Genomic DNA, 16,774 nt, shown 5'->3' on the forward strand with positions numbered 1-16,774 from the left:
AATGTTGCATACCTTAAATACATATTACTTTCAGTTGTCATAAATAAATGAATAAAAGGCCAAAGAAAAGCTTTTCCTCTTCTCTCCCTCAGTATAAACCACAATCAATTCAATAAGTCAGCAGTAAATTATCCAGCATCTAGATGGCCCAGATCCCCTCTCTCTCCCTTTTCTGTTCCCTCTCCACCTCTGGACTTCTTTCAGCTTGTGTATTCCTCTCTCAAAGTGGAAACAAAATGCCAGGAATGAAAGCACAAATGGACCGATTTAGCATCCTGTGATTTGTGGTGAGCAGACCACGAACAGGTTGAACTGACCAAAAGGCTAAGATCACTGGCAGAAGTAAGGAATTGGAGGAATCCCAGTTCAGTTTCCCCTTGGGTTCTAGGACTGCAGTTGCCATGAGCCAAGCTGGAAGGGGCTTGGCTGCCTATCCCCCAAAGACTTGCCTAAGCATGGGAACTTCATGCCCACTAGAATGACAAGCATAGCTTGTATCCTATTCACCTTTGGAAGGCGGCAGCGATAGGCAGAAAGAGCACTGGTTTGAGGAGAGCATGAACTTTGGAAGCAGGGTCCTCCCATGACTCCCTTAACTGGCACAGTGGCTGACGCATGGCAGGCCCTCAGGAAACCATGAAAGGAAGGGTGTTTTCATAGGTTGCAACTGAGAGGTTGAATGTTTAGCTTTTTATACCAGCAGCTACATTCATGCCCCAACCCCCACCACAAAGCCAGAATGTTTACAGAACCACCGAAAGAAGTCAACTCCTCCATGTTCTGGGAGCTTTACCTGAAACTGTTGTTCTTTCCAGGACTACTTAGTAACTTCCTGCTCTCTAAGGGGAACTTGTCTCCCCCAATTTCTAACATTTTCTCAGCCTCCTGCAAGAAAAAGAGACCTTGGATCAAGGTAGTCTACACCAGCCCATTTTTCAATCCCTATAATTTCTACCTAATTTTCTCTCACATTTATTATAAGAGAATGTAGCTATGTTCTTTCATAGTTTTGACTCACCATAAACTGAGTGACAATCCAATATCTGCACCTACTGAACAGTACTTAAAAAAAAAAAAAAACCTGAATCTGAGTAAACCTTTAGATACAACTACCAATTTACTGGAAAGAGGAGCCCGACAGGCTACAGCCAATGGCATTGCAAATGATTTAGCGACTGAAAAACAATATTGCTAACTATAGTCATGAGGCTGGATATTATAACCCCAGAACTTACTCATCTCATTGACCACCTTCACCTATCACAGCCCTACCCCTTAGTGCTCTGTGATGCCACCAGACTCCAGTCTGGAGATTTTATCTCTGAGATTACTCCTAATTCCCACACTGGCAAGCCCTATAGAAATATTGGTGATGTGGAGGACATTACTCACTCTAGTCTTCCTTTCCTCTGCAACCAGTGTGAAATCCCCCACAATAATATACCCTATGTGTTAGCCTGTGGACTTTTGGACTATCCTACTTTTGGTTTAACTTACTATAGGCTTCTTGTTGTTCAGTCACTAAGTAGTGTCTGACTCTTTTGCGACCCCATAGTCTGTAGCCCACCAGGCTCCTCTGTCCATGGGTTTCCCATGCAAGAATATTGGAGTGGGTTACCACTTCCTTCTCCAGGGGATCTTCCTGACCCAGAGATTGAATTTTTGGCTTATCCTTATATAGGATCACTGTACTGTACATCTTAAACTTACACCATATTATGTGTCAATTATATCTTAAAAAAAATTAGATTTTCAAAATTCAAGATTTTGGGAAAAAGTTCCTCTAAAATGAATTTCAAAGTGCCTATTTCAGGTACTAACTGGATGTGGAAACTCCTTCAGGCTCATTCTTGGACTGGTATTTTCATTTTGCTACACATCCATTCTTTGCACATATTATAAGCCACTGACTGAAGGTCCATTGTGTGGATGGCAGATGCCAAGTGCTCAGGAAAATGAGAAAGGACAGAAAGTCCTATACAAGTTATCTCTGTGAACCACAACACCATCTGCAATTAAGTATGTAACAAATACTGTCAGAAAATAATAGATTTTGAATAATTATCAAATTAGACCTTTGGGAAAACATAAACTATTCAATCTGATAACAAAAGCAGATTCACATTCATATTCTAAGTGTAAACCTGGTAAGTAGGCTGTAGACAAACAGAGGAAAAAACAACTGGTTATCAAATTTAAAGATGAAGGACAGATATCAGCTGAGAATATCTTCAGAGTAATCTTCCCCAATCCTAAATATAACCCTTGGGATTCCAGACATGCTGACTTTTCATGTGGCCCTTCCTATGTTCTGTAATTTGAGGCTGCCGCAAAGTGTGCAGTTGGTGCAAGAACTATGACCTCTTCCTCCTTGGCCTTCTTCTTGGCATCATCCAACTTCTTCTTTTTGCTCTCAGGCATGAGATCATCCAACCAGCTCAACTCCCGCTTAGAGAAACAGAGATCCATGACTTTCCTGACAAAGACCAAGGCCAAAACCTGAAGAAATACAGAGAAAATAAATTAAAAAGGCTTGTTCCCTTCTGGAGTGAAAAACCAAGTCTTATATTCACAGCAGACTAGGACATGTCAGGCAGAATCAAACTCATAATAATCATCATAGTTGCCTTTTATTGAGGCTCTCTGTACCAGATACTAAGTGTTTTATATATAATATTTTATTTAACTATCATCATAACAACTCTACAACTTATTAATTCCCTACTTGAACTAATTTAATTTCTTCATTGAAAAGAGAAACCCTCATCGTCAGATTGCCATAAGAGCTGTCTTCTCCTGGCTCGAGGCCAGCTGGAAGGGCTAGAGGGCAGGATAGGGGTGGCAAGCCTCTCTAGGAGATGGTTTTGGTGGGGCCAGTTATACCCAAACCAAGCATGGGCCACCACAGGGTTAGGGAGCCTTGAAGGGCCATCTGTATTTCCCCTGGTCCTCTGCCTGTACATTTACTTGCAAAGCCTTGCTTTGTGTCTGCCGCATGGATCTCGAGTGGTTTCTGTCTCTGGCCTCTGACGTGGTTTGACACTCATTCTATAAATGAGGAAACTGAGGCCCAGGGAGAAAAGGTAACTGCCTAAAATATGACAGCTAATCGACTCAATAGAAATGACCAGAGTTCTCAACTACTTCTCTACTTTCTCCCCATTAGGGCCATTTCAGCCAAAGGAGAACCAGTAATAAGCCACAATGCCCTGCCTGGACTGACTGGTGTTCACCAGCTAAATCCGGTGACTGGACCAGAAATGGGACAAATCTGGATAACTGCATTCATTTCCCCTTAATTTCAACAACTATTTTCACAATAAATCCAAAATTGAAAGTATCCCTTCCAGGAGTCGCTGGGAATTTGCTATTTCTTTAACCAAACACTCAAGCCCTGAGCATAGCACCCCAATGCAGAACCCTACATGTATTCTGACAAAACTGAGAATCCCATCAGGAAGATATATATCTAGGAGATTGGGGAAAAAGAACCCTGAAGTTTCCTCATCCTTGAATATTCTCCCAGGAAGACAGACTTCAAAAGTCTGTAAATGAATACTGGATATTACCCTCATGGCCTTTTCCCTCCGGAGGCCCATCCTTTGGGTAACTGTCAAACACTGAGTGCTCAGCATTCTCGTGACATAGAGTGAGCCAGAGAGAGGAAGGCATCACGAGGACAAGGTGAAACAGTGCGGTGGTCAGGTGGCATGTATTTCATCATCACCCTGGTTTTAGGAAACAGGTTGTCACCTGTTGCACCACATAGTTCAGCTTTCCTGGTCTCCTTCCCAAAGCCCTTGTTTCCGTTTGAAAGGAGGTAAGGGTGTCCCAGCCACTCATCAGTGCTACACACCTCTTCCTCTCTCCCAGTGACTTGAAACGGTGCATTTCCACCACTATAGACACTTCTGATTGCAGTGAATTCTAAACTGGAACCATATTGCTTTCAGATAATATGCAAATTATCATAAACATGAAGAGTCCTCTCTCCTGTTGGTCCTTTAATGGGCCGGAACCTGGTGGTCTGGAATCGACGATAACAAAGTACGAGAGAGAAAGAGGCTGTATCCCCTGGTTTACGCGGAAAGCCAATAGAGGCCTGTTCTTAGGGCTCGCGCTGCTGCACGTAGGCACCAGGCGCCCTCTCGAGTGGGTGAAGGCACAGTGTGCCTTCTCGAGAGGGTCTTAGAAGCCCAGGGAAGAAAGTGAGCTCAGCAGGCCTCCGCGATCCAAGGATTAGCCAGAAATAGAGAGAGAGAGAGAGAGAGAGAGAGAAAGAAAGACACAGGGACCCAAGCTCTGATGGAACAAAGGTGTTTTAATCAACATGGTGTGGGCATATATACTGTAACGCGATCCCTATCAAAGAGAGAGTTGCAAACAATCACCTTTTACCGTATGGCTCACAAAAAGGAAGAGGGTACTCATCACCGTAATGAGAAATGCCTGGATTCCTTAGCCCCGGGAAAGGTGTGCCTCTCCTCTTAATTCCTGAATATTCAGGAATTAATAAGGGCCAGAGGGTTCCTGACAGATCCAAAACAGCACACAGGAAGCCTCTTGTTAAATGCTTCCTGACACTCTCCATATCAGATTCATGAAAGAAAGAGAAATATTAATAAATAGAAAGAAATACAGACAGGCAGAAAGGCAGATGGATGGTCTTGGAAAAAACATGGCAAACTACTACACACATGCATCCACACCTCAAGGTCCCCTAAATAATGCTTGGTCTATGAAGACCAACCAAAAAAACAGGAACTCACCATCAATAAGGGACTAATACCCAGAATACAGAAAGAACTCCTAAAACTCAACAACAGAAAAACAAACCACCTTATCTCAAAATGGGCAGAGGACTTGGACACTTCTCTAAAGAAGATATACCAATGGCCAATAAACACATGAAAAGATGCTCAACATAACTTGTCACTGAGGACATTAGAATCAAATCAAAACCACAATGAGATACTAACTCACACCCATTAGGATGGATGTTCTCCAAAAAACCCACCCTGACACAACATGGACGGACCTTGAAGACATTATGCTAAGTAAAGCAAGCCAGTCACAAAAGGACAAATACTGTGATTCCACTCACATGAGGTCCTGAGAGGAGTCAAATTCATAAAGACAGAAATTAGAATGGTGGTTGCCAGGGACTGAGGGGAGTTATTGGTTCACAGGTACAGAGTTTCAAGTTTTGCAAGATGAAGAAGGTTCTGAAGAAAGATGGTGGTGATGGCTGCACAACAAGGTGAATGTACTTAATGCCACTGAACTGTACAGTTAAATATAGTGAAGATGGTAAGTTTCCCATTATGCCTATTTTAGCACTATTTTTTAAAATAAAGAACAATACCTTTTAAAACTCACCATCATAGGAAAGACGATGGCAGCTGGGGATGCCTTGATGACCCAGAGCAGGACGAGGCAGGTCAGCTGGATGAGGGTGAAGAGGTGCACCTTGCGCAGCGGCACATGCCGGAGGTAAATGAAGTCCGGCTGGTGCTTCGCAGGCATCCCAAAGAGCTTCAGGCGATCAAAGAACTGAAAAAAGGGAACCAGCACTTATCTTCGGTGGTTTCCCTCGGGCTTGTAGGGCCCATTCATGTCTGCTATATCATACGCTCTGAAAGGTAGCTAATATCATTTCTACCTGACAGAAGTAGAAACTGAGTCTCAAAGAGAACAGGTCATTCGGCCAAGGTTGGTAAGGGACAGCGTCACATTTAAATCTATCTCTTCTCATTTTCAGTTCAACTGTCTTTCTTCTATTCACGCTGTAGCTCCTGAGAGAGCTCTTTCTTAGGGAGTACTGAAAACAAAATAGGCCAATGGCGTTCTTCTGCTTAAAAGCCCAAATCTATTTGTTCTTGGAGGAGTTCGGAGCTTTTCACGAATTATTTAAAGAAAAAAGATAAAATGAAACCTCACAACATTCTGGATATAGAAAATATCCTTATATTATAAAAAGGAAAACAGAGACTCAGAGAGATTAAATAACCTGCCCAAAGAACTCAGTGTATAAAAGTGACTACTGGACATTCCAAAATAATAAAGAGGAACCAGCCACCAATAGAAGAAGCAGCTAAATTATCATTTTCTTTATGATAAAATGAGCTAACACAAGTTAGCTCCTGATTTTCTCAATTCAAAGGACTCAGAGGAATGAGTTGATAGATGGGGAAAGACAATGTGTGACAGGAAGTAATACCTGCTTACCTGGGGCAGTTCCTATGACTTCCCAATCTCTTCACCAATGTACCCCCAGTTACACCCCCACACATTTTAGCCTGGCACCAAAACTAGTGTCATCCATGGTAACTCACTCCAGTATTCTTGTCTGCAAAATCCCACGGACAGAGGAGCCTGGAGGGCTATGGTCCACAGGGTCACAAAGAGTAGGACACAACTGAAGCAATTTGACATGCGCGTATGCATGTGTAGAAGCCCGTTTGACTTCTGACCAACCTTTCAGATCTAAGTTTACTAGCATCTGACAAAATACCTAGTGTTTAATACATGTCTGATAACTGTCTGTTTTATAAAACTGACGAAGGACTGGAACCATGGCACTGAGTCAGGCCACCCTGGAAGTCTCTGTGCCCTCATGCCAACATGACTGTATTTTGCCCAGTGTCCAAGGGAATATCTAAAAGAGCTTAAGCAGCAAGACTAGGAAATAGTCCCTCAAGAACTGGTTTGTGGTTCCCTAGGGAAGCTGCTCTCCCTGGTTAGGAAGGGGAGCTCACAGAGGGAAGACGCTGCCTGACTGAACCCCACAGTACCTGAATTCCCTGCAGGGAAGACACTCCCATGTAGAGGAAGACTCCATACAGGACCGGCATCGGGATAAACTGAAGATGAAAGGGCAGAGACCAGCAATTCAATTTGGTATCACAGCACACTCAAGATTATATAAACTGCCAAACCTCCAAGAAGGAAGCAAACTCCCAAAATCACTGCAGAAATGCTGCACTCACTTCTGCTGTCTTTACATGATTAAGAAGCAGAAGTGAAAACAGAAGCTGACAATGATACAAATCATTTTGTTCTGAAATGAAATGATTACATGTAAGTGTAATCTGGTCCTGGTTAAATCATAGGCCTCACATCTTCTCCCCATCTGGTTCTTCCTCCTCCAGGGAAATGGGCAGGCGCACAAACACATATGCACACACACACACTCACCCATCTCTTTTACAGAACTGAAATATTTTAAATCTTTTGTAATCACATAATCATCTCCTCAGGGATTTGGTATATTTTAATACAGGCTAAAAGCATTTGCTTTTTATTAATCAGAGACTTGAGGGCAGGGGTAGGGGGCTATTTTGTCAAATAAAGAATGGGGAGAAATGGCAACATGATTCTATTGCACTTGAATACACATGCAGGCTTCCCACATTATACCAATCTAGGTAATTTTCAGAGCAACTTTACGAGGTAATGAGGCCCATGGAATTAAGGCAAAGAAAATATCACTGCAAAGACTACACTCAACTTGCTTTTATTCTGGGGCTAAAGAACATTTCTAAACATAATTCTTCTTTGAACTAGAAAATCCCCATTGGATTTTATGTTGTTCTGGCTCTAGAGTGAGTAGACATCTCAATTTGGTGCTAACCTCGTTAGAAGAACTACTGAATGATTTCCCAAAAGAATCCTCCTGAGACTGTACTAGGAAGGCCAGACAATGCCCACCACCATGACTTCATGGTTACGTTCCCAAAGGAGCAGACACCTTTGGGCTCCTCCAGATGGCACCCAGATCAGAGGTGGGGGTGGAGGTGGGCCAGGGACAGACAGTAGAAGGGGGAAGGGGCATGAGGAGAGGTGGCAAGATTAAGCGGAAGGTAAGGGAGCAGGAGGAGGGTTCAGAATCCTGTCCCACCTCTGCCAATTTGCACCCTTAAACAGCATCTGCATTGTAGGCCGAAGTGGTTGACGAGTCACTAAAAAAGTGGGAGGAGGCAAGGGAGATAAGTAAGTGCTCCACAATGGCTGGGGCTTGAACTTTCTTTTTTATCCTGTTTTTCCCACAGGCAGGCCTTTCAGCCACAAAAAAACTTTTTCCTCATGCTCAAGGTAGCTTCCATCTTTCCAACAATCCTCTTTTCACCCCATGTCTCATATCAGCCACTGCCCATTTTGCCGTTCTACTTTAATAGAAAAAAGTTTATAGAGTTGTCTGCCCACACTCTCTTTACTTCCTCACCACCTATATACTCTTCAGATCCCATCACTCAGCTTCTACAGTATTGTTCCAATGAATCTGCTCTTGGCAAGTCTCATTAGGCCTCCATGTTGCCAAACCCAATGATCTTGGTTTGGTCTTCATTTTTCCAGACAGTTTCCAACCAATCATTCCCCTCGCTTGAACTCCCTGACGTCATACGCTCCTGGTTCTCCCCCTCCCCCTCTGGCAGCTCCTCTGAGTCTCTGTTGCTGTCTCCTCCTCTACTGACCTTCTAAACATTGGACCTCTGTGGACTCTGCTCTTCTCTCCACTCCTCCTCTTTTATAGCTACCCTTCCCCCTGAGTGAGCTCATCTATGCCCCTGGCTTTCACTACCACTGATGTGCTGCTGACTCCCACATTTATATTTTTAGTCTAGTAACCTCCCCTAGCCTCTTCACTCAGATGCCTAAGAGACATCTCACTCAAATCTGATCACAGCCCACCCCTTACAAAATCACTTCCTCCTTCATACAGTCTTTTCCACTTTAAATGCCATCACTCTCCACCCAGATGGTCAAGCCAAAAACTTAGCAGTCATTTTGATTTTTCCATTTTCCCATTCCATATCCAGTCAACCAGCGAGACCTGATCTCCTCCAAGATATACAGAAGTCATGCCTTTTATGCATTCCTTACTACCAACTTCCCTATCCAACCAACCATCCTCTCTCACCTGTAACAGACTCACCAGTCTCTCTACCTCTACTTTTCCTCAACCTTAAATACTTATTCTCTAGATGTGAGCCAGAGAGACCTTTTAAAAAAATACTAAATGGACAATGCCCCTCTACTGTTAAAGCCCTTTGAAGGTTACCTTTACCAGTGTCAACACGCCCTACATGAGCTGCCCTTGCCCTCTGCAATCGCATCTCGCGTGCTTTGCCTTAACATCCCTGAGCCACGCGGCCCTGGCAGCTCCTAGAACGTGTATCATGATTTCTCACCTCAGGACTTGTCTAGACTGCTTTTCTGCCTTCCCTCCATGTCCTTTCCCACCACACATGGCAGGGCTGGCTCCATCTCATCTTAAACACCATTTCCTTAGAGAGGCCTTCTCTGACCACACTAACAAAACACATCCCTTTAATTCTCTATAGAACCATACAACATTGTATATTTCCTTTGATCACATATTACATTCTGTAATTACCCTGTTTATTTTCTTAACTAACTTCCTTAACTACATCTTGTCTGTCATGCTCCACTTAGAATAAACTCCTCAGGGCAGGTGTTTGTATGTGTATCTATTTGTCATACCACTGCATTCCCAGCACAAATCAGGCACTTAATATTTACCTAATGAATGAATAGTTTTACCTTTAATATAGTTGTCATGAAGACTGAGCAGCCCATCAACACAAAGATCATAAGGCCTGTCACTCTCTGTTCTCGGATGCCCAAGAACTTGGGCTGTTCTCCTGGGGCAGAGCACTCAGATTCCAGTTTGAGGCTATTCACGTGCGTGATGGATAGGACAGTTGCAGCCACAAACCAGGGCAGGCCCATGATGGAGCAGACACCCAGCATGATGGCCACCATCAGCAGGTCCAGGTGGTAGCCACATCCTTTCTGTGGGGAAACAGAGTCTCCATCACCATCAGTGGGCTGGCTGTAGTGGGACATAGGACAGTGAGCTAAGAGTCTCAGGCCCAAAGCAGGAAGGATAAGGAAGGGGTCCAGGGATTCCAGAAGAGTCTTGCAGCCCCTCCTGGTTTGGAGGGAACAGAGAAGAAAGAGAAACCTTAGCGTGTCCTACACATGCCAATATCCAATTTTTATCCAAGTGTCCCCAGATCTCACCCTGAGTATCACATATTCAAAGATTCATCCTTTCTCAGCAGAGTAGCCAGAGACACATCTTGACCATTCTAGAGGGTCGACCCTACAGGAGTTGGCGATAGATAGGTTCCTATAAACACTCCCCATTCCTTGCCAAATATGGATGTTGCCTACTCTAGGTAATGAAGGAATAGAGACAAGTCATGAAGCCTCTCACTAATAAACGTATTGGCACCAACCCTACCTCCTAGGATTCTTGGGCTCAAGGTTCAGTCTGGAAACCTCAGTAATGGACACCAATGGGAGAACAGTTGTCTCCAGGAAACTGTGATCCAAGCTCTAACTTGAACCTCAGGAAGATAATCCTGGACCAGAGCATGTGACCATATAGGGACCACCAAGAATTCTGCCCACCAACCTCCCCCATAGGTCTGAGAGGAGAGTAATGGATTCCAAGCTTCCTTTACATTGTACAATCATGCTGTACTCTAGTTTCATCTCCAAACCAATCTCTCATTAATGAAGGAGTCAGAAACCCCTGGAAACTCTGTATGAGCTCCTTCCACGACTGCTTTTACCCAGGTTCTACAGTTCCTGGTCTAAATGGGCTTTTCCTAAAATTTTTTAAAGATTTAATAGGTTGCCATTATTATTATGCCATTATTTGAGGTCAGAAATTTTTCTTACCTTGAGTTTGTGTTCCTTCCTGTTTATGATGACGGCTGTGATCTGCTGGTCCATGAATATTAAAATAGTGCAGAGCAGTGCTGGGATAACCGCAGCAATTACAGTCCACCAGGGATTGGGGCCAATGGGACTAATAATCCACCCTCGGTCATCCCGTGTTGGCTAAAGGGAAAAAGCAAGGTTTTACTTTTGTATTTTAAGTTAACTGTAGTCCTTAGGGCAAAACAGATCAAACTGAATCACAATAACCACATTTCTTTTTATTCTTGAATGAAAATTCTCAAAAAAAAAAAAAAGGCATGAAATACAGCAACTCCTTAGAAAATCTATGGCTTTGTTCCAAATCTCCTTTGAAAGAGTCAGTCCTCAATTGTCAATTCCTTATGGAATATTCACCAATCCTTCACTTCCTTCCCTGGCTCTCCAAACTCCTGCGTACAGAAAAAGTGACTTTATCTCTGCATTGACCCAAATAAAATATATTAACTAATAACAAAATTTGTTGTTTAAAGAAGAATTTATAACTTCCAAAGACAATATAAATAACTTTGATTATCCTCCTCACTACTCTCCCCACCAGAAGCCATATCATGTATGTTTACAACACAAATAAAGACAATATAGAGCCAGTTACATGGAAACTCAGGGCCTGGTCCAAGACCCACCTCCCATCAGCAAGGAAACAAGGTCCAGGCCCTAGAGACCTGAGAGAGGAGATCAAAACACTGAATCTGGGGACTCGCATGATCTGGGACCCTCTCCAATGCCCCTGTAAGACCACTGTTCGTAAATCTTATAAACTAACTAAACTCTCCTACATCTCAAAAAAAATGCCAGGGTACTCTGGGGAAGAAAAGTTCACTTTGATTGGCCAAGTAGGGATGGAAGATAAAAGACCAGGGATACAAACTGGCCCCAAACTCATGAACAAAGCAAAGATTTTAATCCAAAGTATTTGGTTCCACATTGGTTATCATTCTAGATTCAAAGACTCTTCAATAATGTCACCAAGTCCCAAATTATGAATAGATTAGGTTCTGAAAGTTTATAGAATCTGTGTTTCCTTAGTAATAATGTTCAAAATGGTAGTTAAATTGTTAGGTCAACACAAAAACTTATTAATCCTTGACCAACATTCAGTTCAGTTCAGTCGCTCAGTTGTGTCCAACTCTTTGCGACCCCATGAATTGCAGCATGCTAGGCCTCCCTGTCCATCACCAACTCCCAGAGTTTACTCAAACTCATGTCCATCGAGTCAGTGATGCCATCCAGCCATCTCATCCTCTGTCATCCCCTTCTCCTCCCGACCCCAATCCCTCCCAGCATCAGGATCCTTTCCAATGAGTCAGTTCTTTGCATGAGGTGGCCAAAGTATTGGAGTTTCAGCTTCAGCATCAGTCCTTCCAGTGAACACCCAGGACTGATCTCCTTTAGGATGGACTGGTTGGATCTCCTTGCAGTCCAAGGGACTCTCAAGAGCCTTCTCCAACACTACAGTTCAAAAGCATCAATTCTTCGGCGCTCAGCTTTCTTCACAGTCCAACTCTCACATCCATACATGACCACTGGAAAAACCATAGCCTTGACTAGACGGACCTTTGTTGGCAAAGTAATGTCTCTGCTTTTTAATATGTTATCTAGGTTGGTCATAACTTTCCTTCCAAGAAGTAAGCATCTTTTAATTTCATGGCTGCAATCACCATCCGCAGTGATTTTGGAGCCCCCAAAAATAAAGGCTGACACTGTTTCCACTGTTTCCCCATCTATTTCCCATGAAGTGATGGGACCAGATGCCATGATCTTAGTTTTCTGAATGTTGAGCTTTAAGCCAACTTTTTCACTCTCCTCCTTCACTTTCATCAAGAGACTCTTTAGTTCTTCTTCCCTTTCTGCCATAAGGTGGTATCATCTGCATATCTGAGGTTATTGATATTTCTCCCGGCAATCTTGATTCCAGCTTGTGCTTCTTCCAGCCCAGTGTTTCTCATGATGTACTCTGCATTAACCCATCAATAATAGTATGAGTCTTCAGACTGGGTCTTGGTCACCGGGGGTCATGTGGTGTAATAGGGAAGAGAAGAAAGAAGAAAATGTTTTCTCTGCTTCCTGAAAGGGAGGTCTGCCAATGAGCAGCACTGCCTTTGACATTCTCCCATTTTCTCTGACGTCTCTCCCATCTTCAAGAGAGAGGCCTTCTTCCAAGATATCCCAGAAATTCAGTGCCTTCTGACTATCTTAAGCCTACCCATCAGGGAACCTTTCCAAGAACTGCTTAATGCTCCGAGATTACTTATTTTTACACAAAATCCATTCCTCCTGCAGTGTCGACCTCAGCCACCTATTAGAGAAAAAGCTGATCGCACTCATTTACACAGGGTGAGAATGATATATATTCTAGGAGGTATAAACTTTTAAAGAGGATGTTTTTTAATCCATCAGTTTCTAACTGGGTGGCATTTCAGTTGAATTTAATAAAACGAAATAAAATTTTTTCAAGCAATACAGAAAAAGATATTTTTAACCAGGCCTGCTTCAGGGAGAGAGAAAGGGAAGACGAAGGCCGACTGTGCCGGGTGTTTACACGTTACCATGGGCCTGCATGCCCGGCCTCCTCCTCCTGCCCAGCCTCCCCCATCCCCTCCTCTCCTGGCCCCTTTCCCATCCCCAAGGACACCCAGGTTTCCTCTCCTCTCCACCCTGTGGGGATCTGTGGAACTGAGCTCAGCTGTTCTATTTCCTCAGTTTCCCCAGCAGTTGCCCCCAAACTGAAACAGATTTGGAGTCCCCATGTTTAGATCATCTGTTTTACTTTTTGTATAGGTTTTTGGATAAACAACAGTATTGATTATAGAGAGATATACAAACAATGAATTAGGGTTGAAGAGAGGTCATGATTACTCTGGGCGGGGCCCTAGACTGAGGGTGAAGCTCCTCCACCGCCTCACCTCCTCATGGGGCAAGATACTTGAGGAGCAGGACTGAGGCTTACAAAGAGCCTTTTCACCCTTCCCGATTTCCTAAGACAGCTGATATTCAGTGAAGTGCTGTGAACCAGAACTTGTTCCAGAGACCCATATTCCCACAGTCTTTGGTATATGTTTATGTAAATACGAATATGCCATTGTTTTATTTTTTAATTATTTATTTGGCTGCACTGGATCTTATTAATAGCTGTGGCATGGAAACTCTTGGTTGAGCCATGTGGGATCTAGTTCCCTGACCAGGGATCGAACCCAGCTCCCTGCATTGGGAGTATGGAGTCCTAGCCACTGGGCCACCAGGCAAGTTCCCACATTTCAGTTATAAATCTTCACATATTAAAAACAATAAATGGCATTAAGAAAATAAATAACGCTTTTCATTCATTAAACAACATTAGGTTTTCTGACTTCTCTGATTTGAACTCGGTCAAGCCTGAAGAGTTTGCTTTTCTGAATGGTATGGCATGAGCAGCACAACTCAGATTTAGAGGACTGCAAAATACGTGATTAGGATAAGGAGAGGCCCCTGAAATAACTTGGGATCAGATTCTATGAACTACATAAGGGCACCAAGTACCCTAACATCTGTTTACCTTGAACACACTGGGAACCTGAAGCTTGGGTGATGGTACTCCAATCAAAAAATCAATAATCACCATTGTGAAGATAGTGAGGAAAACAGCAAAGTCACTCACCATGGAGCGGACCTGGCATGAAAAAGGATTGGAGATGTGTTACAGTAGATTAAACACAATAGAAAAGACTCAGGTATTGTAAAATGCTTAAACATGCTCAGAAGAATGCTTTAATTTTATCAGTCAATTAATACAAGCATATTTAAACAACAGGACTATGTTAACATGCCCAAATTAATACCACCAAAGTGTGGGAATCATAAGGAAGAATGAATCCTCTGACAAACTCTACTGGGACCCACTCCAAACTCTGAGGAGTTTTAGAGAATCTGGGCCCAGCATTTAGGTCTGAGAACTTGGGATAAGATTTCCTGGGACCAACAAGATCCAGCTGCGCCAAGACCTCGCAGCAGCACCAACTCGTCTTTGCTCTCAGCCCCAACATCGAATCCATCTGCAAGTCCTATTGGCTCTGCTTTCAGCTCACGCCCACAATCTGACCCCTTCTCACTACCCCGTAGCTCCCAACCAGATCAGAGGCACCGGCAGCTCTTGTCTCTGTAGCAGAAGCAGACTCCTAACCGTGCCTCTGTCCTTATGTAAAGCTGCTGGAATAAGCATTCAAAACACAAGTCAGATCATGTCACTCTTCTACCAAAACCCTGAAATGGCTCTTCACTTCAATGGAGCTAAAAAGCCCAGAGACCTCCTTGGCCAGTGAGGCCCACACACATCTGATATCATTACTGCTCCCCAACTCACTCTGCCTGCCCCAGCCGCACAGCCCTCCTTGCTGTTTCTTACTCACACCAGACTCTCTCCCACCTCAGGGCCTTTGCACTTGCTCATCCCTCTGCCTCAGCGGCTATTCCTCAGGTGACCCCATGGGCAGCTCCCTGCTTTACATCCACTCAAGTATCACAATTTCCACTCAGTCGTCTCTGATGGTCACCACCCTTCATCCTGGTACTTCCTGTACGCCTTTCCTACTTTTTTTTTCTCTAAAGCCCCCTCATCACCATTTTGCCCCTAAGAGGACTGACTAACCAACTTTATAGTTTTGTAGTTTTAATAAAACACAGTCCGCCTCAGTGTCTAGTGCCCACTGTATGCCCACCTTAATCTGAGCTTCCAACAAGACAGAGCCAGATATATCTTGGCCACATGTAACATCACTGACACCTTAAGCTGACTTTGCTTTCATCTGAAACCTGAGGTTTCTAGCTCCCCTTCCCTGGTTTTTTTAGTTCTCTTCTGAATGTTACATAAGTTCTCTGAACATGTAGCTGCCCTACCAAGAAGCCCATCCTGGGGCCCAGGGTCCTTCTCTCCTCTGAACTCCCATGGCACTTATATCCCAGGATGGCATCCATCTAATGACTGCTGTCTCCTATGGGCCTCGTTGTTTCATGGGTTTTCACTTCCTATTGATGGCAGGGACTCTCAGTCACCTCTAATGGTCACCACCCTCCATCCTGGTACATCCTGTATACACACACACACACACACACACAAATTAGAGGATAACTACTTTACAATACTGGAAGGTTTCTGCCATGCTACTGCTGCTGCTAAGTCGCTTCAGTCGTGTCCGACTCTGTGCGACCCCATAGACGGCAGCCCACCAGGCTCCCCCGTCCCTGGGATTCTCCAGGCAAGAACACTCGAGTGGGTTGCCATTTCCTTCTCCAGGTTTCTGCCATACTTCAACACAAATCAGCCATAGGTACACGTATGTCCCCTCCCTCTCAAACCCCTATCCCACCTCCCTCCCCATCCCAATCCTTTAGCTTGTCACAGAGCACCGACTTTGGGTTCCCTGCATCATATAGCAAACTTCCACTGACTATTTTACATATGGCAATGTATATGTTTCAAGGATATTCTCTCACATCATCCCACCCTCTCCTTCACCACTATGTTCAAAAGTCTGTTCTTCATGTCTGTGTTGCCTTTGCTGCCCTGCAAGTAGGAATAAAACTACCACATGAGAAACTAAAGGCAAAGGAGAAAAGGAAAGATATGCCCATTTGAATGCAGAGTTCCAAAGAATAGCAAGGAGAGATAAGAAAGCCTTCCTAAGTGAACAATGCAAAAAAATAGAGGAAAACAATAGAATGGGAAAGACTAGAGATCTCTTTAAGAAAATTAGAGATACCAAGGGAACATTTCATGCAAAGATGGGCACAATAAAGGACAGAAATGGTATAGACACAACAGCAGCAGACAATATTACGGAGAGGTGGCAACAACACACAGAAGAACTATACAAAAGAGATCTTAATGACCCAGATAACCACGATGGTGTGATCACTCACCTAGAGCCAGACATCCTGGAATGCAAAGTCAAGTGGGCCTTAGGAAGCATCACTATGAACAAAGCTAGTGGAGGTGATGGAATTCCAGCTGAACTGTTTCAAATCCTAAAAGATGATGCTATTAAAG

At 43.7% G+C, this 16,774-nt stretch overlaps 1 protein-coding gene across 1 annotated transcript in view; it reads right to left on the reverse strand.

Annotated features, from left to right (window-relative positions):
• The window catches only part of SLC4A8 (solute carrier family 4 member 8), an 80,253-nt gene that overhangs the window by 7,576 nt on the left and 55,903 nt on the right, over positions 1-16,774 (reverse strand). The window contains exons 17-23 of the mRNA XM_043883947.1: positions 14,288-14,401; positions 10,714-10,875; positions 9,565-9,816; positions 6,795-6,863; positions 5,380-5,553; positions 2,362-2,499; positions 794-885 (exon numbers count right to left, since the gene is read on the reverse strand). Coding sequence (XP_043739882.1) covers positions 794-885; positions 2,362-2,499; positions 5,380-5,553; positions 6,795-6,863; positions 9,565-9,816; positions 10,714-10,875; positions 14,288-14,401 — 1,001 coding nt within the window. The remainder of the gene's footprint in view (positions 1-793; positions 886-2,361; positions 2,500-5,379; positions 5,554-6,794; positions 6,864-9,564; positions 9,817-10,713; positions 10,876-14,287; positions 14,402-16,774) is intronic.

This window comes from Cervus elaphus, chromosome 3 (genome assembly GCF_910594005.1).
Source record: "Cervus elaphus chromosome 3, mCerEla1.1, whole genome shotgun sequence".
NCBI classification, from domain to species: domain Eukaryota; kingdom Metazoa; phylum Chordata; class Mammalia; order Artiodactyla; family Cervidae; genus Cervus; species Cervus elaphus.